The 26,895-nt window shown below is 37.4% G+C and overlaps 1 protein-coding gene across 4 annotated transcripts; it reads right to left on the bottom strand.

The window, feature by feature from the left end:
• Window positions 1–1,102: 1,102 nt before the first annotated feature.
• Window positions 1,103–20,988, bottom strand: LOC104906043 (4-hydroxy-tetrahydrodipicolinate reductase 2, chloroplastic). 4 transcript variants are annotated; one of them, XM_010694743.4, is made up of 10 exons: window positions 20,749–20,987; window positions 18,533–18,746; window positions 15,337–15,574; window positions 14,281–14,414; window positions 14,114–14,188; window positions 11,661–11,762; window positions 2,555–2,664; window positions 2,385–2,472; window positions 2,001–2,092; window positions 1,103–1,592 (listed from the first exon to the last, which is right to left on the bottom strand). In XM_010694743.4, exons 2-10 carry the CDS (start codon window positions 18,731–18,733, stop codon window positions 1,556–1,558), a joined length of 1,077 nt encoding a protein of 358 aa, XP_010693045.1. In that variant the 5' UTR covers window positions 18,734–18,746; window positions 20,749–20,987; the 3' UTR covers window positions 1,103–1,555. The 4 variants fall into 4 exon arrangements, with proteins under 4 accessions (XP_010693045.1, XP_019107836.1, XP_010693047.1 ...); XM_010694744.4 differs by lacking the exon at window positions 1,103–1,592 and adding an exon at window positions 1,672–1,903 and having other exon boundaries at window positions 20,749–20,988; XM_019252291.3 differs by lacking the exon at window positions 18,533–18,746 and having other exon boundaries at window positions 20,749–20,988.
• Window positions 20,989–26,895: the final 5,907 nt, after the last annotated feature.

Genomic DNA, 26,895 nt, shown 5'->3' with positions numbered 1-26,895 from the left:
TAGCTGGTTTAATAAAAGATACATGTTACCTCGCAAATTACCATGGCTGTATTAATATTTGGATTATTCCCCCTCGATTTCTTATAATCAGGCCACTTAACTAACCTCGGCATCTTGCTGAGATTAATAGATATGCAGGACGATGAGGAGAGTACTTATAGATTTAGGAAACAATCCTATTTTGCATAAATATAAATTATCTTTGATAAGAAAAAAAGCTATGATTTTAACCGAGGTGTTCATAATACAGATCATATAGGCCACTTAGCCATCTTATCATTATCAAATGACTACAATATTGTACCAAGTTATTAAAAAGTCTACAAAAATGCCATGATATGGGATAAAATATCTAATTTCTCCGTAACAAAATAACTGTAACATTTGCCATCTTAGACGGTAACAAAATGACCAAGATAATGCTAATTGGGAAATGTAAAAGCTAGTTATACATAACCAAATCTATATTACTATATAAACCTAAGATCATTAATAACCCCCACCTTAATTATCAACCAACCACCCGTCACCACCATATCAACCAACCACCAGTCACCACCATATCAACCAATCACTAGTCACCACCATCCTTAACCCTACCACCAGCACTAACCTACCACTCGACCACCAACCACAACCACTCGATCACCATCATTAACCCTAAACAAACCAGCAACAACGATCACAACAAACAAGCAACAACAACCAGCAACACACCCATCCACATCACTCCAACCGCCGATTTCAACCACCACCGTTGAAATCATCAACCCCAAACAAACCGCCGGTTATATTTACATTTCTTTTGCATTTATTTGATTTTCTTCGATTTCTTCAATTTACTAGTTTGCTCGATGTGGATTAATTTCGTTTTCTTCTTGTAAATTACTTGTTGAAGATGATATTTGGATTGGGGTTTGATTTTTCTAGATTTTGGGTTCAATTTTGAGGGTTGGGATGCTCGAATTTTTTGTGTTTTTGGGATTGGGATGCTCAAAATTCTGCTCAAATTTCAATGTATTTGATTGGTTCTTAGATCGGATCTTGGAGTTTTGCTTCTTGTTCGAATGGTTCTTAGATCAAATTTTGTGTCTTGTTTGAATTTTGTGGGTTTTTTTTTTTGTTTAGTTGGTGGTGGTCAATAAATGTGGTGGTTGTTTCGATGAAAGGGCAATGGTGAAGGCAGCGATTGTTGTGGTGGTCAGTGGTGAAAGTGTGGTTGGCATGGTGGTTATTGATGAAGGTGGAATTTGATTATGTAATCTTCTCTCCTCTTTTTTCCCTAATACACCTCTTAATCTATAATTGCCATTTTCTCTCTAGGAGTTCGTGCCAAGGACATTTGTTGCACTTATTTCGTTACGGAGGAAGTGCTTCTTTGGATCTATAATCCTACACTGTGAAACAAAGATATCTAGTTCTTGAAATGATCCAAGAGTACACAAAAGTGATGTAGAAGTCAGTCAGTCAGACAGTAGAACAAAATTTAATTTTTCCTCAAGTGCCACAACCATCCAGACAAATCATCGCATGCTGCCTTCACGCAAGACATCAATCATATTGAAGATCCGTTTTGGAGCCTTGGATTGAACCTGTACTTAAATTCGCTGTTTTAGTTCTCAGGGGTCACATAACATCATCATTAGAGAGAAATTGAAGATAAGCAACCTATTTTCATGCCAGAAAATTGAATTTTGTAATAACTGAATCGGATCCAAATTACATATTGATCTAAACTGTTTCCAAATTTACAGATTGACCTATTTTATTCAGGTCATTAAACCTAAAGTCCTAATCCATCCACATAACAAACTCCAATAACATCATATTTCCTAGTTCCATCCTTGCATCACCATCATAACAGGTAAGCATATTTCACTATACCAAAACCTTAGCACCCAAACTAGTAATTGAATTCAATGGAAAAATTGTTAGAAAAAACCTTATGACATGTCCACCTTGCGAAAAACAACTTTATAAAAAAGTTTCTTGTCACTTACCACCTAAAACTCCATTTTTCGTGCTGAATGAAACCTCGAACTTCTTTTCCGGTGTTGATCGTCACTTTCCAACATTTACCCACATTTTCCCTCTTATTCCCCATCTCGCAAAGAAGTTGAAGTTAAAGGATGTAGTAACAAAAAAACTTTTATAAGGTTGATTTTCGTAAAATGGACATTTTAAAAGGTTTTCTTTGACAAATTTTTCTAATTCAATAGATACTTAATTGAGCATACAAGTATAAGAGCACTTTTCCTTCTCAACGACATGTCATGTTTAAGAATAATTTTGAACTTATATAACCCGGTAGTACATTTTTTTAAATCATGAGGGAGGAAAAATCAAACAGAAAAAAGGGAAAGAAAAAAAAAACAGCAGTTTACCTTCTTTGCAAGGAAAAGCGTTGCATCGACAGTGCCCTCCGCATATATAGATCTTCCACACACATTGTGCTGAAACTCAAATGAAACACTGGAAACAAATTGCAAAACTTTTTAGTGGGAATAGATAAAACGTAAATCTAGAAGAGTTGATTAGACAGGTGCAGGATTACGTTTGGTCGGGTGACATTAGGTGGTACATGTGGAATGCATGACCAGACACGTGTTCTTTCGGGACACCAACCATTTCAACTTGCAGCTGCGGATCCCTTATTAATTGTATCTGGTGAAAAACGAGCGAAATATTGGATAGAACATCATATTATGATCAGATACAGTTGATAAACCAGCAAGCCAAATCACACAGGAAAACAGGTTCTTCAATATGTTATACTGCCTCTGAGAAAGTTGTAGAGATATCTAAGCTCGTATATCATAAAATACAAGAGAAATCATGTAGAGCGAAGCTATACCTATGCTATGCTTTAAAGGTTAATGATTATAGTGGAAAAAACAGTATTCCAAAAATTCACATAGGAAACAGTATGCTTTTCTACAAATTATCATATTATCCAAGAAAGCTCCTAAATATACTTCCCCGTCTCAAAATACTTGACACAGTTTGACTTTTCAATATTCACACTCTCCCTTGATCGCGTTTTGTGATTTATGTGTAAGTAAAAATATACGATTTTTTCACCAAATACCCCTGACAAATAAATTAATTCACCAAATACCCCACTTTTAAAAAAATTCACCAGATACCCCAAAAGTTGACGAACGTTAGTCACCGTTAGTGTTTATTTACAATTTTGCCCTAAGTCAACCTAATTAACCCTAAGTCAACCTAATTAACCCTAAGTCAACCTAATTAACCCTAAGTTAACCTAATTAACCCTAACTAACCCTAACTCTCTCTCTCCCCTTATCCACCAACCCCCAGCCCACCACCCACCCAACCCCGGCACCACCAGCCCCGGCAACCCCCCTCCCTTTCCCGGCAGCCCCTCTCCTTTCCCGACGGCCCCCCTCCCCTCACCTCCATCGCGCCTCCCGGCCCTCCCCCTCCTCCTTCCCTCGCGCCTCCTCTCCCCCTCCTTCTCTCGCTAATTTTTTGCTCTTCAAACTCACTAAACAGTAAACTCGAACAACTCAACAATGGTGATCATCACTGAACACGAAGGCAACCGGATTGACCAACCAACTTCCCTTTCCAAACTCAAACCCAAACCCAAATCAAAATCCAAGCCACAATCTAAACCCACAAAAGAATTCAAATCTCAACCATCAAGAACCACCACAACCCATAACCCATTTCTTCTTCGTTTCTCTCTCCTCTTTTTCCTCCCCTGACCCCAAAACCTGGTTTTTTAAGATTACCCACCATTCGCTTGTCGTCCTCTGTTTTCTCTATTCAGTTTTGCCAAACGACGAACGCCATTCGCGACGCTAGAGGTGCGACGCACCAGTTGTGTTTCTCGCCGTACTTCTCTTTCTTCTTCTTTGCGCTGTTCGTTGCTGGCTAGAGACTTTTTGTTGTGCGTCGTTTCGTCGACGAACGACCGCCAGAATCCTGTCGTTGGCGTCGGAGAATGAGGGAGAGTTGCGGGGAGGTGGAGGGGGAGCTGCGTGAGAGGTGGAGGGGGAGGGGGAGGGGGGCTGGTGGGGATAGGGTTGTTAGGGGGTGGTTTGTTAGGGGAGAGAGGGGGGTTATGGTTAGTTAGGTTTTTTGAATTTTTAGGGTTAATTAGAGTTTTTTAGGATTAATTAACACTAATGAGGGTATTACTTGTCATTTTTTTCAAAATTTGGGGTATCTGGTGAATTTTTTTAAAAGTGAGGGGTATCTGGTGAATTTTGAAAAAAGTGGGGTATCTGGTGAATTTTGAAAAAAGTTGGGGTATTTGGTGGATAAATTTATTTGTCAGGGTATTTGGTGAAAAAACCGAAAAATATACTTCCTCCGTTTTCTTTTACTCGCAACATTTTGACTTTCATGTTTACCAAATGTATAACCTTTTTTTTTTTTTTTGACAATGGGTAAATCAAATAATAAAAGAAGATCAATTAGCCTTTTCTAGCCCTTGAACCAGAGACCTCGCCCGTGAAGTAAATCATCGCACCTACGGTCCAACCAATTTGGAGAGAATTAATAGATTCCTTTTCGATAACGATTCATCCTTCCCGAACGCAGCATACAACTCTGCACTCCAAGTGTGCCACGCTGTTTACCACGAGATTTTGAGTCTCGCGTGTCTACCATTTCACCACCAAGGCATCTTGAAAGTGATTCGTATTCTATGAATATGATATCTATCTAGTGTGATGTATGAAATATATAACAAAGGTGGAGTGTTGGAGTACTATGTAGTCCTATTCCTAATAGATATTCACGTTCTTGCATAATGCTTGGACCACTTCCTTATTGTCCGTTTCAATTATTAGGTCCGAGCATCTCCATTCCATGTCCTTTATTGCCCTTAGGATTGCGTAAGCCTCCGTTTGCTGTGCTGAATTCGCAAAAATTCTTGTTGCTTGTTCCTCTATCGAGCCCGGGTTGATATTCTTCCAAGCAATTGTGGCGTACCAAGAATTGTTTTTCGTACTTTTTTTCCACGCGCTATCTACCACTAATCTGTGGTATACTCAAGCTTATTTTCCCTACTTTCCAAACTAGTGGTTCTTCTCTGTTGTCTAGGACTTCTCTGTGTCTCGGTTTCCTAACACTTTCATTATATCTTTTGATCTCTCGTTCCTATGAAGCCAGATTCCCCACAATGTTGATATAAATTCCTTTCTCAACTCTTTGTTTTCCTCTTCTTTCTTCTTTCTGAGAGGAAGTTTCTAATCCAATCTTGTATTGAAATGTGGTTTGAATGCGTTGTATTTATCCCCATTGTTGTGCTCCAAATTTGTTGTGATATTTGACAATCCCTAAATAGGTGAGTAGCGTCATAATGTTGTAGATAACAAAAATTGCACAGAGGGTTGACATTCTTAATCTTTCTTGTGATGAGGTTATCCGCTGTAGGCATGGTATTAACCATTATTTTCCACAGGAAGTGGGAAAATGTAGTAGTTCCAAAACTATGATTCTATCTTGGCGTTGTTGTTTTCATTTTGCAGAAACCAATAACCTGATTTGATTGTGTATCTTCCCGATTTTGTGAGGCTCCACTCTATCTCGTCCTCTAAATCTTCTCTTGGAATGTGTTTTGCCAGGATTTCTTTCGTGTCGTCTTTAGAGAAATTATTCCAAATGGCACTTGCCTTCCAGTTTTTGCTAGTGTTAATCAAATCCGCTACCACTTTTAAGTTTAGTCTGGAAGGATGTGACTATGTGGACCGGTTTAAGCCGTCGGTTTGAGCTCCATCTGTTTGTCCATATCAATCTTTCTCCCATTTCCTAATCTTTTGTAGAGACCATCCTTGAACGATAAGCAAGCTTTAAATAGGCTTCCCACAAAATAAGAGCATTTTTTTGGAGTTTGGTTGTCTATAGCCAATTGTAATGTGTCTTTTTTGTACTTGGCTACGTAAATTTTGTGAATCAGCGAGTATTTGTTTTTGTGTATTCTCTAGTTAAAAAGAAGAGATTTGTTAGCTTGCGCTATGTTCCTTAGGCTCAGGCCCCCTTGGTTTTTGCGTTTTTCTAGTAATTCTCTTTTCCTCTAGTAGATTGGCGTTCTGTGAAAAAGCTTGAAGACCACCAGAATTTTAGAAGAATGGAACTGATTTTTTTTTTTTATGTTTTTTTGGGGGAGCACGCAGATGGAGATAATATGGGAGGCTAGAGAGGTGAGGATGGTATTTATGAGAATTAGTTTCCCTGCTTGAGACAGGTTGGCAAATTTCCATTAGAGTATTTTATCGACTGTTTTTGTGATGAGAGTGTTGAAGCTCCAGGTGTTCCTACCATCCACTTCCATGGGGCAGCCTAGATAGTTCCCTATAGTGGACTTGCTTTCTACTCCTAAGGGCCTCCTCATTATTTTCATAAATTTGGGGGGCGTGTTAGGGCTGAAAATTACATGTGATTTGTCAAAGTTGATCATTTCTCCAGAAATATCACAAAATCTAGCTAGAACGCTTTTTAATAGCCCAACAATTTTGAGGAAGAGCTTTGAAGAAAAATAACGCATCGTCAACAAAAAAGGATGATTTATTTTTGGAACATTCCTCGCAATTTTGAGTCCTTCTAGCTCTTTTTTGTCTTGCATTTGTGTTAGTTACCTTGAAAGTACTTCCATGCATAGAATGAAAATATAAGATGAGAGATGATCACCTTGTCTTAATCCTGCTGTTTGGTTTGAAAGTTGTTGATGGTTCCCCATTGATTAGATTAGAACTGAGTTAGACACTGTTGTGATGCATTGCATGATCCATTGTATCCATGTTTATGGAAATCTCATTTTCCTAAGAATAGCTTCCACGAAGTCCCATTTTATTCTGTCGTATGCTTTGCTAAGGTCTACTTTGAGGATACCTGCAAAGCTATTCCCTCCTTTTCTTTTTCTAACCCAGTTAAGAATTTCATGTGAGATGAAGCAGTTGTCCATCATTTGTCTCCCTCGAACAAAGGCGTTCTGATATTTATCTACTAAATCTCCAAGAATCCCTTTCAACCTATTCACAAGAGTCTTTGAAATTATCTTATAAGAGGAATTGCATAAGCTTATAGGTCTGAAGTCCTTGATATCTTAGGGTCTATTCTTCTTTGGAATGAGACTTATGAACGTTCTATTTTGTTCCTTTAGCATGAACCCAAAAGAAAGGAAGGCATTGACACTTTTGAGAACATCATTACCTACTGTTTCCCAATTCTTTTGGAAGAAGATGGGAGGAGTACCATCAGCAGTGGGCTAGAGTTGAAGCAGGCCTCCTTGATTTCCTGATTAGTGAACGGTATATTTAGATGTTCAATGTGTTCTTCTGTCACACACGCTATAGGAGATAGGAAGGGGTCATTCTGTTGTATTTTAACTTTTGTTGTGTTGTTGCATTTGTAGAGCTCTTTGAAGCTATCTAGAATAAGCTTTTGGATTATCAAATGTGTTGTTGCATTTGTAGAAGAAAGACGATGTTTTATTCCCTAATTCATCCCACTTTGATTTTGCTCTTTGTTTCCAATATACCATCTTTTCCTCTACATCCTTTAAAGTTTCATCCCCTGATTATTTGGTCTTGGAAAGCTTGGTTGATGGAGATTATGCTTTTCTGTTGTTCCATTAGCCTTTCATTCACTTCTTTCCGGTCTATTCTCTTATCCAATTTGTAAGTCAAACACCATCTTGTGATTTTTCGTAGCGTGGACTGGATTTTCCTTTGTAGCGCATGAGCTGAAGATCCTGTGTAGGATTTTCCCCATTCTTGGTTGATGATGTTGGTCACCTCTACGTGGTTTAGACTCCAAGCGTCTCCTCCTTGTATGATTTTCTTGTAAGTGGAGTATTATTGGACTATGGTCCGATAGAAGAATGGGAAGATTCCAGATTTCAGCATTGGGATATAAGTCTCTCCATTGTGAATTGCTAAACGCTTTGTCTATTCGCTCATATATGGCCTCTTGATTATTTCTGTTGTTTGTCCATGTAAAATTGATCCCTTGGTAAGGTAACTCGATCAAATTGTTATTTAGTTTCCCGTCTATGAAGTTGTTAGCTCCTCTTAATATCCTTGAGCCTCCTAGTTTCTAGTCACTACTCTCAACTTGATTGAAGTCCCCTAGAAGGACCCATCTACCTATGTTGCTTTTCATGATATTGGTTAGACCATCCCAAATTGGTTTCCTTTGTGAACAATAAGGCGAACCATAGACAAATGCTATATAGTAGTCATTACCAGCTAAATTTGTAGTCTTACAGCATATATAATTAGCATCTACTAGCAGAATTGAAATCACTACCTTCTGGGTCCAACAGAGAAAGAGACCTCCTATGTTGCCCTCAGAGCTAATCCCCGTACACCCATGAAACATAAGTCTACTGAAAATCGCCTCTAGTTTAGAGACTTGACTCTTGGTTTCAAATAGAAAAATAAAATCTAAACTGTAAGAAATGGCCATATTAGATAAGAACCCTAAGGTTGCTGGCGCTTGGGTTTTTCAGCTCCCTGCAGTTCCAGCTAAGACTCCTCCTTTCACTGAAGGCTGTTGGTCAACCACACCATTATTGTTCTTCTTCCATTTGTTCCTTCCTGGGGGTTCTGAGATGTTCGATCTTCCTAGAGCTTGAGCTTTCTTAAGCTGATCCTCTCTGGTTAGAATGTTCCCCGTCGCTTTTGTCTTTTTTTTTGTATTTTCAGCCTCTTGGTTATAGCAGCCTCAGATTGACTCAAGTCCTCGTTAGGGGGAAGATTGAGGTCAGAGGTGTTTTGGGCACTGATTTTGATAGCTTCTCTTTCGAATTGTATCAAATGTTGAGATAGGAATCTTGTTGACCTCCAAGCCCTCTTCCTTCTCTTGACCTTGTGTGGAGGCGTTTTTAGATCCTTCTCTGATGGGATGGGTTATGTTGGTGAGAGATGGAGATTTAGGTCCATGGAATCTATGGCGAAATCCCACTCCTCTAGTGGGAATTCTGAGAGAGTCGAGTTGAAAGAGCTTTGAGAATTGGGGGTATTTGGTGGAGTTTGTGAAAGAGTGTGGGAGTCTGTGGAGGAGGTTGGGGACATTGTAGTTTTTTGAGGGTTTTATAGTTGTTGTTGTGGGCTTTGGAAGTCAGAAACTCAAGTGGTTCCTGTTGTTGGTTTTCTTGCACCGATGAGGCCTGCTGTAGTATTTTACCCAACTCGTCCTAGTCTAAGAAAGAAATACTTGTGGGCGTGGCCTTTCGTTTATGAGAATTTAAGAGTGGGCCTGAAGGGCTTGAACTTCATTTTGTGGCAAGTTTATGTTATTTTCAACGGTGGGCCCGAAATTTTGAAACATAGGGTCCCCGCGCATATGGATATCTAGCCCTTGGTCACTTGGGTCCTGAAACTCCAAGTTTCCTTGCAGATTTATGAGAAGTAGTGGGTCGAATTTGTTATGGCAGGGTACAAGTGTTTGAGTTTGAAGGGGAGTTTGGTGGGTTTTTCAAAATTGATTCGTCATCCTCCATGGAAACATCCATAAAGGAGGGAGCATTGAAAATGTGTTGTTCTCAAGGTACGTGAGTAGAGATGGCAGTGGATCCGCGGACCCGACCCGGATCCGCGGACCCGAATCCGTTTTTCCGGGTCTGGATCCTAAAATTATGGACCCGTTGGATCCGGGTCGGATTCGGGTCCACTTGTCAGATCACGGATCCGGGTCCGGATCTGTACAATAGACCCGGACCCGAATCCGCAGATCCGTTTTTTTAAAAACAATCTCCACGTTGGCTGGGCCTCCTAACCTCCTCTCCATTTTATTTCCTCCTTGTGCGTCTCCTGTCAACAAAATTTATTTCCTCCACCGTTTCTCCACCGTTTCCGGGCTCCAATTTCTCAGATCTTTCTCTCTCTTTCTCGAAACAACTAAACAAGTTGTCAAAATTCGTAGCTAAGGCAAGTCCAACTCTTAAATGTAGACTGCTAAACAAGACAAGAATAACGAGGCACAAAGTGATGTTTTGGGTTCTGTTGACAAGAAAAACGAGGCATAACAATATGGCATTGCTAAACCAGAAAGTTAATGACTAAATTCCAATAAATAAGGGTTGAAGGAACTCAGATTAAGACTTATTGAATTACAATAAACAGAAGCAAGACATGCGTGGCAGAATATCAAAACTTGGGCAAAAATTGCATGTGTACGTATTGATGTATGAGATGATTCCCTAGCATTTATTTCACAAAAAAAATAAGTGTATAAAATTTGAAAACGATTCAATGTCAGCTAAATGAATTAGTTTCAATGTGATTTTGACAGATTAGAATATATCCGGATGTGATGTAGTTTTCTCGAGTCGAAATCAGTGATCTTGCAAAGGGAGCAATGATACGAGTTGGATCCGTTTTGGACCCGGATCCGTAGGATCCGTCGGATCTGGATCCGGGTCCACCTTTTTTAGACCCAGTGGATCCGGGTCGGATCTGGATCCAGGGTCTGAAAACGGATCTGGATCCGGGTCCACCTGGACCCGGTCCAGATCCGACCCGTTGCCATCCCTATACGTGAGGGAACCAAATGGGATAAAGGAGTCGTGCTCTGTTATCTGCACATGGTTGAAGAGAGTTGCGAGATTGACTTCCTCATAAGGAGGTAAAGTGGAGGATGGGTGGACTTTGCTATGAAAAGCCATTTTTGTTGTTAGGCTTCTTTTTGGTATTCTTGGAAGGGATGAAATGATTCCTTTGAGGGAAGAGAGGTATAGATAGAGCCGAGTGTGAGTGTGAAGTGGTACTGATGTGAGAGAATTTTCAGTAGAAGAGCTTCTTCTTAAGAGAAATGTCAGTAAATGTATAACCTTAATCATTCATATCTCTAATTATAGATATGTAAAAATTATAATAATTCGATATTGTGAAAATATACATTGCGACAAATTCAACATAATCTCAGATGACTAATTTTGCCTTACTTATAAATTACCAGAGGTAGTCGAAACTCAAATATAAGCAAGTGAATAGCGCTAAATCTCAAAAGTTGCAAGTAAAAGAAAATGAAGAAAATAACTATGTAGGATCTTGTTAGATCTCGACATATACTTTCAAAATATCAACTTTTTATAATCTATACTTATAGAAAAGTAGGGATATTAACGGTTAAATATATGCATTGGCAAGCGTCTCAATTATGATTATGATCCTGATTACCGCTCATGTAAAAAAAAGGCAATGCAGGCTCAGAACACTAACAGAACCGAACTCCCTCGTGCTCACAAAGCACGGAAAAGTCTAAAGATTACAGTAGCATACTAAGCCAGACTTGCCTCCATCTATAAGGTTTTCTCTCAAGGTCCAAACATAAAGTTCCCCAGAAAAATAAGGCCAAAAAGAAAGCAAGAGAACAGTCCCCACATCAATAACATACTGAAAAACTGGTGATAGAGGTCAAGATTAAAAGAGAGAGAATAACTGACAAAGTAAACATGTATGCTTGCCATACAAACTTCTTAGACCTTCACAAAGAGGTGGAAGTGATGACATTGATACATCTACAGTAGTGTCAAATTTTACTAATGAAGGTAATAGTAGAAAAATACTCTGGAGTTCCTAACCAGACTATTGTGATAAGATAGTCCTAACAAATACTCAATAGTTAAATGAGATAAATAGGTTTCAGCAAGGTACTTAACGCACACCAGAAATACCTACCTGATCCATATCAAAGTCCACTCCAAGTTTCTGAAAGCACGAGATAACAGCCTTAGCAGTCCCAGATGCATCCTTCTTGTTGGATTGATGAGACTCCATTACCTTTAAAAATAAGGTATCAGTTCTATCCTATATAAAAGCAGTTAGGCTATTTCATCTAACCAAAACAATATAGTGGCAGCAGCAAAACCAAACTCATAGGTGGCTGCCAACTATGGAACTACTCTACATCATACTTCATCTGCTCAAAATTATTGCAACACTTGCCTTTTTTTAATAGTTCTTTAATTAGGGTCCTTTAGGTTTGATGGAAAACCATTTTCCATTGGAAAACACATGAATAATAGTTTTCCTTTGTTTGGTTTGGTGGAAAACTATTAAGCTAAGAAGGGAAAAATGAAGATGTTGGGAATGAGAGAGTAAAGAAAAATGGTTTTCCTTAAAAAATTTGGTAGAAAATATTTACAAAGGGATGGAAAACTCTTTCCACCTTGTTTTCCTTTTTAAATCTCTTGTCCAACCAAACAACGGAAAATGAGAAAAATTGTTTTGATTGAAAATGTTTTCCTCCAAAACAAACATAGACTTAATACAACACTTCTATACATGGAGAAAAAAGATTTATCCACACATGGAACCACTTACATTAAACAACTAGATACATGTTGATGCGTATGAGAAGTGTTAATTATGTAGTATTCTAGTTCTGTTAGAATTCTATGTCATTTAGGCGTTCTAACTTTTAATTCTTAGTTTGTTAGGAGTCTTGGTAGTTTTTCCTAATTCTAGTAGGAATAGGACTCTTAAAATCCTAATCCTAGTAGGATTAGAACTCCTAGTTCTATTAGGAGCATAAAAGTTTAGTTTATTTGCTTAGATGAAGAAGATAGAAGGAAAGGTATTCTCATTTTATTTGCTTGACAATATGCATTGCACTTCTTAATTACTCCTTCCAACCGTCCATAATCACATCCTGCTGTCTTTTCTTCTTTCACCTTTCCTTCCATCTTCTTCATCATCATCTTCATCTTCATCTGCCCCTAATTTCACTAGCTCTCTATATTCAAGAACATGCACAAACAGCTTAGTTCCTTTCGTAGGATATTTTAAGTGAAACGTTTTTTGATTGAGTTCGTAAATAAGAGATAAAGAGAGCAGAGAAAATGGTGAAAGGGGAGGAGGTACGCCGGTGATAGAAACATTTAGTGATAAGCTAGGAAGAGAGAGAAAAAGCTGATGATTAATAAAGAAAGATGGAGTATGATGTTTGCTGACAAGGTTGAAAGTGTAGAGCCAAAAAAGATTATAAACCCACTTCAGTCTTTAAAGTAATTTATGTGTTGGGAGTTGGGACATTTGAGTTTATATTTTTGGGAAATAAATTCTAAAATGCATGGCTATACAGGCTTTCACGGTTGGTAGCTAGTATTTGATTAAAGCTCTATTTATTTAATACTATAAGCAGGGGGCTGATGTGATTTTCGTGGTTGTTTCGAACTCTTTTTGTGATTTTGTGATTTATGGATGAACTAACTATGAAACTAAGGGATATTACTCTTAAGTCACGGTTAAGAGCATGGACAAACAAGTCTCGGTTGTTTGTTTAGGTTTACTACTCGGAAACCTAGTGTTAGCTTGCGCTCAACATATGCAAATATGCACGTTCTTTAACTTAAACAAATCTGATTCTATTAATGAACATAAAAGCCTTACATAGGCATGAAAACAATAAACCCTAGTCATACTAGAACTAGGAAACTAAAACAAGATAGGAAAAAAATAAAAAACTCCCAATCCAAGTGGAACACGCTCCAACTTAGGGCGGCAAGCAAGCCTACACGCCTACTATGCTTATTCTCCTATTATCATTAGACTCCTAATGCTAATATAATCCTACACCAATTAGGAATCCTAATCCAACTAGGATTTGGATTTCTAACTCAACTAGAATTATGAACAAACTAAACTTTTATACTCCTAACAGAACTAGGAGTTCTAATCCTACTAGGATTAGGATTTCAAGTCCTATACCTACTAGAATTAGGAAAAACTACCAAAACTCCTAATAAACTAAGAATTAAAAGTTAAAACACCTAAATTACATAGGATTTTAACACAACTGAAATACTACATAATTGAGACTTCTCATACGCATCACATGTAATACTCCTATTATTAAAATACATCTAGAATAAGGTCACTGCACAAGATAATGCATAGATCTTAGCTGCACAAATACCGAAAAAAGTTTACTACGAATGACATAAAGCTGTTGTAGTATAATACAACAAAAATTAAATCAATCTTAAAGCATCAAATATAATTGTAGATGAGTTTGCCAAGATATGACCACTAAATTGGAGAATCTTCAATCCAAACATTTGATGGATTTTTCACATCAAAAACTAATTAAAGTGTCCATCAAAGAGGAGGGTTTGAAAGAGGGGAAGTACCTGTAGAGAATATCCAGAAAAAGCTCCAGGGAATTGCTCAGCCATAATTTCCATGGCTGCAAGAAATGCCACCACCTTAAGAAACCAAGAGTTCGATTATTCAGTGAAGAGAGCTGTGATACATGTTTTTGAAACTGGCTTAGGCAACAAGACTCTAAATGAAAAACCTGCTTTCCCATCTGGGGTGATATAACAGCATAATTTTTCGAGTCTTCGACAGTCTTATGAAGCCTCTCTCTGTCTCCACCCGTGGTTCCAATCACAAAAGGCACCCCAATTTTGCAGTACAACTCTGCATTATCTGCATATCATTTTAGCCAAGATGATCACCCATACTAAAAGATTTAAATCCAAGAAGATTGGATACTTCTCAAACAAACCCTCTTCATAAACCCTCCTATTGAAACGTACATCAGCACTTGCAATCTAGCTTGGATTCCATTAGACAATCAGATTATAACATCCACTAATGGTCAATTTATCTACTGCATGCACTAAAGAATAACATCCATTCAATTCGCAGTCATAAACAAAATGGACGGACTTCAGTTGGTGTTATTGAAATTCAAGCAGGGCAAATTAAAGATTACTAAATATGGTTTCATATATAACTTGTCAACCTATAGAAAACAAGAGTAAGAGCACTGGGCTTGTAGAAATCACAATGTTTCACTGGTAAAAACCAAATAGTAATAATCAGAAAACCTGAATATTTCCCATGACTTTATTTGCTAACAAGTCAAACTAGCGTAAGAGGGACGTAGCCTCACCCCTCCAAGCATAGAGCCACACACCATGATCCCCCCCCCCCCGGTCCCCAAAAACATTAATATACAAACAGAAATGCTGCACATACATAAATAAATGCAAAGTTCAGCAGGGAAAATATTTCTAGAACTGAACAAAGAATATGCATAATCATGAAGTGGAAGAAAATATTCAGCAGAAAGAAGAAATTCAATCAACTTCCATGTATTTATAGAATAAAAGTATCCCATCATCAGCGGTCACATGTAGATGATAATTGTTATTGTCAGATGCAAGCTAGCCAAGGGCTCATATAAACAAATTCATCTTTATAATAGCAAATATATGTTGTTAGGGTCAACAAACTAGCCAAGGGCTCAAATAATACAATCTCATCAATCAAACAGTTCCAACTTATCTTTTGCTTCAAGTGATAGGAAGCAAGTTTAGAGTTGAGTTTTATCTGTTTTGTATACCATTCACTGCAGCCGGCGTTGTGTAGTCTACCACAATCAGATCTGGATATTCTTCATAGACAGAGGCAAGGATATCTTCTCTATCTGACGGACTGTGGACCTGAATTTCTTTACCACCTACTTCGACAGACTGTCCACTCTCCTCCTGAGCACCAAATGATACAGGAATAATATGAAGGCCTGCACAAACAGCTGCTTCAATAACAGCCTTTCCCATTTTGCCCATGCAACTATTGACCTACAATCAGAGAAGCACATAGCACAAACTTTAGAAGAGATGTTCAGCCTAAAAATGAATCATATGATGTTGTTACAGCCATGACATCCACATAATAACATCTCTGACAACATAGGAAAGAGGGAAAAAGAAAAAGGTCAGCAATGAAAACTTAACATCTGTCAACATCAGTCCAAATGAAGCACAATAAAGAATAGCAATCTTTTATTTGGCTGCTAAGCAAAGTGAACATCTTTTAAAATCTAAAAATCAAAGATAAGTATTGTTAATCTATAGTAGACCCATTTCCCTTCACTAATTGTTGCAAGTGCAAATGGAAATGTCACAGATGAGCAGGTATTAGTAGTGGTATAAATCCAACATCTTCCTCTAACATCCACGATTGTTAGACATGCATGATGGTATAGTAGAATCAGTCAAGCGACCAACCCCTTTCACGAAGATTCTAATGTCAAGCACTTCAGTCCTTTCAACGAAACGAATAAGCAAAGAATCAAATCAATGCTTGCTAATTGATGTTTGAATATCGTACAGACCATAATGATCAAGCTAATATAAGATACATGCACAGCAACATAATAAATCATACAAGTGACAAACATGATGACATTTCAATTTCGAGTTGCAATGAAAGTCAGATTCAGCAGATTATTTCGACACTAGAATATCAGTGCGAAACCAAAAAAAGTCAAGTTTGATTTCTAGGATTGACACTTCTTAGTTTCTCACATTCGTATAATATATTGATACATGACGCAAACACATTCTAGCTAGATTCATCTTAACAAGTAGCCAAGTGCTTAGATAGGTCCATAATTTTACATGTTCAACTCACAATTATAAATCAATAATACGAAAAATTGTTAGAAATAAGCCAACTTTTGTCCAGTTTACACAAAATAAGTCAAACTTTCGATTAACTCAGAATAATCAAAGCACGTGGGGGTATTCGCATGATCCTAATATATAAACAACCTGTTATAACAGGTTACTATCCACACGTCACTTTTTGATTGGTTTAGTTAAATTTTAATTTAATTCTCTAAAAAAAACTCCCCTCTCCCTCTACTCTCTCTTCCCTTTCACCTCTCCCATCGCCAGTGACACTCTTCTCCTCCCCTTCCCCCCCCCCCACCAAACCGCTGCCAACATCATAACACCACCAATCCTCATCACCACAGCACCACCCAAATTTATTTAACAAAAAAACCCTTTTTCTCTCTCCTCCCTCCTCTACACACCAATTTCAGTTCCTTCCTAATAGTCACAAATAGAAAAATGAACCAAAATGGGGAATGAAATCCGAACATCTAGGCAACAGATAATGCAATCCTCCTACTACTTCCGGCGACCTTGATGCACGGCGACATGACAATTGCAGTTTTCCGGTGAAGGTTCGTGATGAGAGAGCTTCCACCGAGGGCATTTTGGGGATTTAAATACCGCCGGAGCTCCTTCTTTATATACCATAAAACATGTGGATGATTCAACTGATGAACAAGTGACTAAAGGGTGTTGGGCCAGTCTTGGATGAGGTGGTTGTGAGGTGGTGGCAGTGGTCCTCCCTCTTTTTGCTTAAGTGTCTATGGTGGTCATGATTCTTAAAGGGTGGTGGTAAACTGGTGATGGTGGTTTAAGGGTTGTGGAGGTGGACAAGAAAGAAAAAAAATATTACCTATTAGCTCAGTGGTCACCTAAACCTATTAAAAGCAAAACCCTCCACAAGCTTAGAGTGTTCTGAATTAATTAAAATTTTGACTTATTTTAACCACACTGGCCAAAGTTAACTTATTCTTTACAATTTTTCCTCAATAATAGCAATTTCAACCACAATACTCAAATGTCACAAATATTTAGGATTAGAAGCCTAGGTAGCACGGATACGGATACGTATACGGGGACGGATACGGGTACGGGAACGGAAAACGGCAAAATCAAAATTTCTGAAAACGGGTACGGGTTGGATTCGGCAAAAAATAAAAAAATATAATGCATTTATTAAATAATACTGCCTTAAAATTTTTCAACATATAATCTCCATATAAATTTTGCATAAAAAAAATTAAAATTAGATAATAAATTTTGCACCTTCGTAGAATATTAAAAGATATAGGGGTCAAAAAAAAAAAAAAAAAAGAAAAGAAATATGTTAGCTGGACCTGGACACCCATAACCTCTTCCCTAGATAAGTCAGACCATGAGAGAGAATAGAAGGTTGCAGCACTACAACTCATACAAGTACAACTTTACTAGAAAAATAAACAAATATGTTGTACAGTTGTACTCTAATGACTCATGCTCTACAACCCTTACTTTTCACCTTCTCCTCCAACTGAAAAATTAAATAGCAAAGAAAATTTCGAGTATGACTGGACTGAGTGCCGAGCATTTGGACTGACTGCCGACGATGACCGGCGAGATGACCGGCGAGACGACCGGCGAGAAGGAGCAACGAAGAACTTTGAAGGAGTTTTCAGTTCAGGTGAGAGAGAATTTAAATTCTCCAAAACCCTTGGATCTGATTTTACCCCATTAAAATTTCATATATTGACTGGGTACGTTTCTCAAGCTCCAAAAACGTACCCATCCCGTACCCATTTGCATACCACCCGTACCCAATTCTTGCTGCCGTACCCACCTTCCCAGATTCGTTTTGGGTACGAATCCCAGACGAATCCGTCCCGTACCCGTTCCGTACCCGTACCCGGTACGGAAAACGGTGCCTGGGAGGAGTACCCGTGCTTCATAGTTAGAAGCAGTATACAAGATAAAGGTATAACATAATATATTAAAAGAACCAAATAAGCAGCAACCACAAAAGTACAAGAAATATGAGCTCAAGAACATTACGACAACAAAGCCTTAGTTCGAAAATAATTCGGCGTCGACTAACATGAACCGTTATAAGAGATCGTTTATTAGACAAATGAAACAATAAAAGTAAAGGAGAGCAAATACCATAATAGGCAATCCAATATTTTTAGACTTGATAGAAAGATTTTCCACATTCTGGGCAGGGCTGCTTGACATTACTGCTGACACCCATGACCTACGCACACTCTGAAACCCAGATTTTCTAATTTCACTCCCACAATATCCTCCAAATTTCCCTTGTGAAGGGAAACTCACACTCACAGGAACTTTTACTACAGACGCCATTTATCTAATTTATCTGCATCAAAAAATAGATGTACTCATTTCGTAAGAACGCAGTCTTTTACCAATATAATTGATATTCTACAACAAAAATGGGTAAATACAATTGAAAAGGATGAACTTTGCAGGACAGTACAAAAAAACAAATAGGAAGAGAATATAAAGAAAGGAAGTTGGTTTGTTATTGTTAGAACTTCTAGACAGTACAAGCGCACAGAATGTAACTAAACAATCTTAATTCAAAAAGATCCAGTCAAGCCGAGACTTGAGTACGTTCGAGGTTTGACTCAGCTATGGCTCAGGTTCAGTAAAACAAAGCTGTACTCAAGCGCACGCCCAACTTTCTTCCCTAGACTACAAGTTTACAGCCTAGCTATTACCAGGAAAGCTAGCACCTGTGTAAATTTAACAAGAGAACTTATTTTGATGGTATGGCTGGACTATTATGCAAAGTCCAATCCCTGGATTCTAGTAACATTGTCAATGCTGATTTACTTATCCAAGTACCTGACTCCTCAATTCTTTCTATGTTTTGCTTATCAATTCTCATTTTTTGCTCCCAATACATCAACAGAATTGCTTTTACGCTAGTAAGAAAATGTAATGAACTGGAATCTCATATTAAAGAATAAAGAAAGTTTGATGATTCTTTGACTGATAATCTGGAAATTAAACAGAAAATAAGGATAATTTGCCAGGTTTCTAAGTGACTTGACACACTCCCAAGCTAACCACTAAAATGAACTCTCGATAATTTTCTTCATCTACCTCCCACTAACTATTCTATGTATAGAGCTAACTTACTTACTCTCCAAGCTAACCTAGTTATATTATACCCCCTATATTACCCCTCTCCATAAACCCAATGCATAACATAAAACCAGCAAATGCATCTACTACTTCCTACTTCTTTTTTAATTTCCAACAAGGCTGTGACATGCAAGGCCAAGCAAGTAGGCCCTAGATTTCCAAAGATGGTACTATATATGAGCACCAATTCTATTACTGCCAAGAAAAGTCAGAACTAATAGTATGATCTTAATTAAAATAAACCAGTAAATATCAAAAAAGTACTATTAAGAAGATATGAACCTCGCTCATGAAAACCACTCTCACTAAGTTTCTGAAGCACATAGAGAAGCTTCTTCACTGGTCCAGCTTGAACATCTCCATAACACAAAAACTAAGCACATCTGGGCACCCTTAAAAGGTGTAGGAATTGACTTTTGAATATCAAAGCCTTCAACAATTTCTCCTAAAACAATGGCAACAAAACCTACCCATTCTCCATAGGTAATGGAATATGCATTATTCTGCCTCATTCTTAAGAAAAATTTCACAAAGGGGTTTCAATTACTAAGTTAGCAATAATGTTAGGACTTAAAAAAGCATATATGATGTTAAACCTTGAACGATAACTAGCAATCATGTTCAAATATCAAATATTCTCTTGTTTGAAGTTGAGGAAATTAATGTTCAAAGGCTTGCGTACTCAACCAGGATAACTTAATATTAGAATTAGCAACCATTATGCCGAAATATGTCACCCCTTCTCTCGGTATTACAGGGTCATTTTGTCGAGTTCCTTCGACTCACCTAAACAGGAAAAGGAAAAGACCTTTACAGAAGGGACCGCGCAGAGCATAGAAATGGCGCAATCCCTTGTTACATTCAAAATTCCTGCTATTTATACAATATAAATAAAAACAATTAACACATTGCTCAAACGATAACTAATAGAAACTCTATTTATAGATTCAAAATTCCACCTTTTTCCATGATTTAAAGAATTTCAAACATCAAGCAAGACTGCAAGAACAACAATTGTCTCACCCATATACCCAATTACTATCTACTACTGACTAACTATAATTAATAGAAATTCTAAACAAATTAATACATATTCTGATGTTTAAAACCTGAAATTTATATATTCTAAAATTTAAATCTGAAATATAAACATTCTAGGATTTAAAATCTGAAATTGAAATATATAGATTGAAGAAAGAGACTCTTACCTTTGGCTCCGGGGACCAGCGAGCAACGGCGACGACTGGTCGTGGCCAGCTGTGGAACCGTGGAAGATAGGCTGCTTACACTTTAGATACAACCGAAAGAAAAAAAACTTCTTGTTGGATATGGAATTTCGGATTTCCCTTGTAACCGCAGCAAATTCTACGAATTTGAATTTGGAGGATTAGGGACTTGGGTCTTAGGGTTACAAACTTCCTTTTCCGTGTTTTTTTTTTTTTTTTTTTTGTGTAGATGAGTGTTACAACTTACAAGTGACATCCTTTTATTATTAAAAAATAACCACATATTCATATAAGTAACTAGTATTTGAGTCTTAACATTTTTCGGATTGGTGTTGTGTTTTCGAACTTGATATGCATTTTTTTTTCATTCCCACTTAAATATATTAAGGAAAACTCAACATTTAGGGCTTGTTCTCCCTAGTTTATTTTCAGTTCAGTTCAGTTCAACTCCAATAAGTTCAGTTCAGTTCAGCTCCAATAAGTTCAGTTCAGCTGTTTTATGCCAAAGAGAACAAGCCTTTAAAAGGTACAAATATAATAATGTGGAAACTTAAAACATGATTAAAAGTTGGTTGAGATGGTAATTGTGTCAAAAATAGTAAAAGGTTACGGGTTCAAATATTGTTACAAGCTAATTTTACTTTTGTTAATTGACACGACTTATGTACAGATTGGACAAATCTAGTGAAGTAACAGAGGTGTCACGTGGCATGCATACATTATCACGCACACCTTTTAATATATTTGTATAGATTTCATTTGTTAATAAGAATCCAAGGTCTTTCTAGAGAGAGGCCCCCCTTCTCTCTAGGAACCCTATCCCCCAAATCAATCTATGCGGAAAATGAAACCCTTATATCTAGCCATTGTTATGGCTTAGTTTATCAAGTAGTCCATTCTCTTAATCATGAGTCGTACTTTGGTTCTACTAGCCTTTTGATTAACTTTCTTATTTTTTAAAATTAATCAATTTGGAAATATTTGCTCATGGTTTGCGGTGGAGCCGGTGGTTTTGGCTTGCTGCGGTGTAGTTTTAGGTCGAAGCAGAGGGCGTTTCTTCTTCTGCATCGTCGACTGGGCTCCAGTCGGGGGATTTATTTCTTCTTTGCTTAGAAGTTGTTTGTTAGTCGTCCTCATCTTTTGGTTTATTTTCCTTTTTTTATTTGTTTTAGGTTTTTTCTTCCATCTATGTCAGTTCTTGTTTTTATTTTGTTAGTTTAGTGGTAAGCTAGTGTGGTTTTAAGTTTTTACGGTTCCTTTGAGAAGATTTGGTGGCTTATTTATTTTCAGTTGTGTTTGTCTTACCCCCACGACGGGTTACAAGAAGATGTCTTCGGCTAAGCCTGGGGAGAAGGAGTGCTGCCGCGGAGCTTCTACTTGAATTCCTTCGTGCTCTTTTTCTTCTAATTTTCTTGTACTTGAAGCTTATAAGTTGTAACCATCCTCATGGTTCTTTAGGGGGTCTCTCGTGTAGACATCTCCTAGTTTTCCCTTTCTCGTAAAAAAAATAATTTGTTCATAAAGTTCAACTTCAAAAGGCAATATCTCATAGTGCATCAATATCTTTGAAAAATTCAAGTTGAAAATGAAAATGCCATATTGATATAATGATTTCTTAAGTAGACGATCAATGCAGAAGTAGATTTAACTAGCACACTAAGCATCTAGGGCATTAGGGACTTTAAAGTGGAATTTGGAATTATTACTAGGATATTTTTTTGGCAACAAGTATTGTAATTATAATTTATGAAGCTGATGGGATATAGGTGAATTGGGAGTAAAAGAGTCGTATTTGTCTGAAATCTACCAACCTTGCCATAGGGGTAGTAATTTTTGTGTTACAAAGACTAAGAATAAACCAATAAAAATTTTGTGACGGATAGAGTGAGGCTTGTTTGGCTTTTTAGTTATATGATCATAATTGAGAGAAAATATAGTGAATTGTATACTTGTATGTAATCTTGAACATGTTATCTCATGTGAATGTCCGTGATAGTCAGTCCCTTTACCAAATCCATGTTCTAGGTGGTAGTAAACTAGTAACTCGTTAGTAATGCAAAATTGGACATTTGTAATGAAAATACATTTCCGTAGGAAATTAAATGGAATTTCTGTTTATAATGAAGTATGCGTGTATTGCCATTCGCTTATTTAATGGTCTTCTAGCAACCAAGCCATAGTTAAAGCTGAATGACCAGAACCCTTGTCAGTAAAGATGTGGTGTAGATGATTACTTGAATATTACCTTGTTTATCCTAATACAAGCGATCCATGTTAAAGAAGAGGGATTCTGAATCCTAATGCATGTTGAGGAAAAACGACTAATTGAAAATAGTGCAAGATTCCAGTAGGTCAGAAATTTTTTCCTTGATTAGGCGACAATCATGGTCTAAGCCTGCTATGTTATTTATTCTGAATTTGTTGTAGTTGACATGATTAAACTATAGTGTTTGACTGCCTAAATAGGTTGTGCTCCAGAGTCTAATAGGTTGTGCTAGAGAGTCGAGTTAAAACTGATTCAAAAAAATTCTTTGTTGCCTTTTTGCTAGAGGTGATCATTTTGGCCCAGCCCGTTTTTGGGCCGGGTTTTGGGCAGAATTTTTCGGCCCATAGGCCGGGTCCGGCCGTATTTTTTTGCTTTGGGCGGGCTTTGGGCAAGCCAAAAACAATTTTTTAGTCTATTTTTTGGCCCGGCTCATTTTGGCCCGCAAAAGCCCGTTAATTTAGGCCCGAAGTAGCGGGCTTTGGACACAAAAATTCGGCCGAATTTAGGCCCGGCCCGACCAATGGGAATTTTTTTTTTGGCCGCGGCCCGACCCATGATCACCTCTATTTTTCTCATATGCCTGCTTCATCCATTTCCTGTTTCTTTTTTTCGCCATTCCAAGAATATTTGTTCTGCTAAGTTCCAGAATTTATTGTTCTGTAACGCCACAAAAATACATAACATTATCTGTAACGCCCCGAAAATACATAACTTTGACAACGAAATCATAGCTTAAGCCTGTGGGTATGGCCCACAAATAAAATATTAGCCTAAAATGGTAATTCAACTATACTATTACTCATTATAAAATAATACTTGTTTAACCATCATACAAAATATCCTAAACCTTATAGAATCATATATAGTCTCCTCAATTCATCTCATTATAATAGTTATATATACTGCAACTTTTCTTCCATACCTAAAACATAAAACAAAACGTCATGGATCTAAGTCGTTATTAACTTATTACAGTGACTCTTTAATCAACTAATAAGTGGTATAACTCTTTTAGTTCCATTTATAGAGTCATTGAATACTTATAATTGCAATTCATATCAAAATATAACCATTTCATTTTATAAGTACATTGTTATGTTTATAGACTATTATGTGAGTCCAGAACTAATACTAATTAATCATAGATTATCAATTAAATAGATTAAATATGTCTATTGCTAAAATAGAGCCATTAACATTATCATATTATTGATTTGTTTAGAAGTTGACATAAAAGGGTTCCTTAGTACATACTATAGTGACTTGTCATTAAGCTAACCATTAAATAAGTTTATTAGCATTATATCATTATAGTAACTTATTTTAGACATTAGAAATGGGTCATATAAGTACAATCAACTTATTAAGGTTTATATTATAAGCATGCAACTTTATGTTGTTCTAATATTAACAACCAACATGTAATGAGTTTAACTCATTAGCTCAATATCAACAACATATTCTAGTTTCTAATCAAACCCTACTATGTTCATTCCCAATTCAGATAAATAGACTAGACTAATTGATTAGGTGAATCAGTTTTATTTTAAGCGAGTTAAGCATATTAAAGGGTACTAAACTTTGCATAAAATTGTAGTTTACTCACCCAACTTTCAAAAGTTGCAGTTTACTCACTCGAAGTGCTTTTTTGTTAACATGGCCCACTAACTTTCACTAATTTTTGGATAATTAATTAAAATAATGAAATGCACAAGAATCTAGAGAGGTGTAATGAAGGGGTAATTTAATCCCCACACTTTTTTTACCCATTATCCTATCAATTCTCTCTCTCCTCATTTCTGTTTTTTGACAGGAAATTGATAACTTTTATTAATCGGTTTTCTCACCAGGTACCCCTGAGGTTTTTTAATATTCACCTGGTACCCCCGCGTTTTTCCAATATTCACCGGGTATCCCTGAGATTTGGTAAAAATTCGTGAATTGTCCCTGCCGTTAAGTTTCCGTCACATTCTTAATTCACCAAATACCCCTTAGGTTTGATAAATTTCTTAAAATATCTAACAATAGCTTAACTAGTGATTTTTATTAGTTTTTAGTTTTTTCTTTTAGCTTAATTAATATATAGAGTGGTTTTTATTAGTTCCTAAAATGTCATTATCGCGTTACCCATCGGGACAGGAGACCAAATATAGGTGTCTACACCACACAAACCTTGCCTTAAACAACACTACAACTTGAGTCTATCCTATACCACACACACCTCACCTTAACCACTATACCCACATGAACTCCCCATCCCCTCCCCCTATCCAAATCCACACACACCTTACCTTAGCCATCAACCCTCACATGAACTTCCCAACCCACCACCACCTCCCCTCCCCCACCCCCGCAACCCCCATCACTCATCCCTCGCAGCCCCGCAACCCCCTCCCTCTTAGCCTCGCAACCCCCCTCCTTCTCATCATGAACATGAGAAGAATCAAGAGAACAAAAAGATTCAAGAATGAGCGTAGGAACGACATGAGCTATTTTCTCCCTAGTATGTGCCGCTTTATCCAGAAAGTGAAGATTTTCATTTCCAGTCTCTTCCATTCCCCTGTTACTCATCGCTCTTCGTTTCGATTTCATCATTTTCGCCGCTCCACTTTTTCTCTCTCCTCTGTTAAATTGAATTGAATTGGGGGTGAAATTGAAAACCCTAGGTTTTGTAACTACGAATGTTGTGTGAATAATTGCGGGGGGAAGGTGTGTGTGCCACTGGAGTAATTGCGGGGGAGGGGGTGGGGGAGAGTGCCAATGCTGTCGCAATTTCAAGGTGGAGGGAGGGGGCTGTGAGGGAAAGGGTGGGGGTGTAACACCCCGATAATTCTCTCTTTCTAGAAAATACTTTAATAACAAATCTAGAGAATTACCCAGGCATTATCGCCCGTGTGAAAACGTTTCGGCTTACTCAGAATTTTGCAGCGGAAAACAAATACTAAATAAAATCAACTTTATTAAACTTATGAAATAATGACAACTGTTTCAAACTAAAGCACACCAACTAAAACCTCAAACTTAGTAAAGATGTCCCTACGAAAACAACTTCAACTATACTAAGATAAGCCTCTCCATTCCAGATTCCCAATGCAATGCATCTGCAAACCTGTAATGTCAATGCAATACTGACTCTGCTCACCAGAAGGATCATCACAGGATCAATAGGCAAAGCCATGATCACACACAAAACACGCACGTAATCAGCAAAGCTGAGTACTACATATCAGCATAAATAATCCTAAACATGATACTACAACATAATAATAATAAGCATATAACAAACTGCAGATGACTCTTACTGAACTAGACTCTAAACTTTTATTTCTTCTTTTAAATGGAATAGTTATGGGACGAGTTGTCTATACTGAAGTAGGAGATATGGGAGCTACACATATTCCAATTGACCTGCGATATCGAGGAACCTTTGAGCTAAAAAGGAAAGGTGATCAATCCAATCCTAGGAAAATACATACACGGCGGACTATGTATCCCAACCCTTAGTGTCCAACTCTAGACGTGCACCAGTCTAAAGTCTATAACCTATCTCGTTTCACTTTACGTTGCATTCATTTTATACTTGTGTTGACACCAACCAAGCACACAACATAATAACTAATAATCACATAAATCACAAAACTCCTTTTTATCTTAGAATTAACAAGTTACAACTTATATTCAAGACTCTTTTAACTTCTTTTATTCTTTCTAACTTGCCTGTTGAACCTAGCCAACAGTAAACTGTACCTTTATTAGGTATAACTCATAATTACCAAATAAGATCCACGGTTCTTATAAGATAAATAAATAACTCAAAGAATCTATGTAACACATGATTCCAATTACTTACATTAATTCACTCA

This window comes from Beta vulgaris, chromosome 2, assembly GCF_026745355.1.
Source record: "Beta vulgaris subsp. vulgaris cultivar EL10 chromosome 2, EL10.2, whole genome shotgun sequence".
Classification (NCBI taxonomy): domain Eukaryota; kingdom Viridiplantae; phylum Streptophyta; class Magnoliopsida; order Caryophyllales; family Amaranthaceae; genus Beta; species Beta vulgaris.
This window is presented reverse-complemented; position numbering and strand designations above follow the sequence as displayed.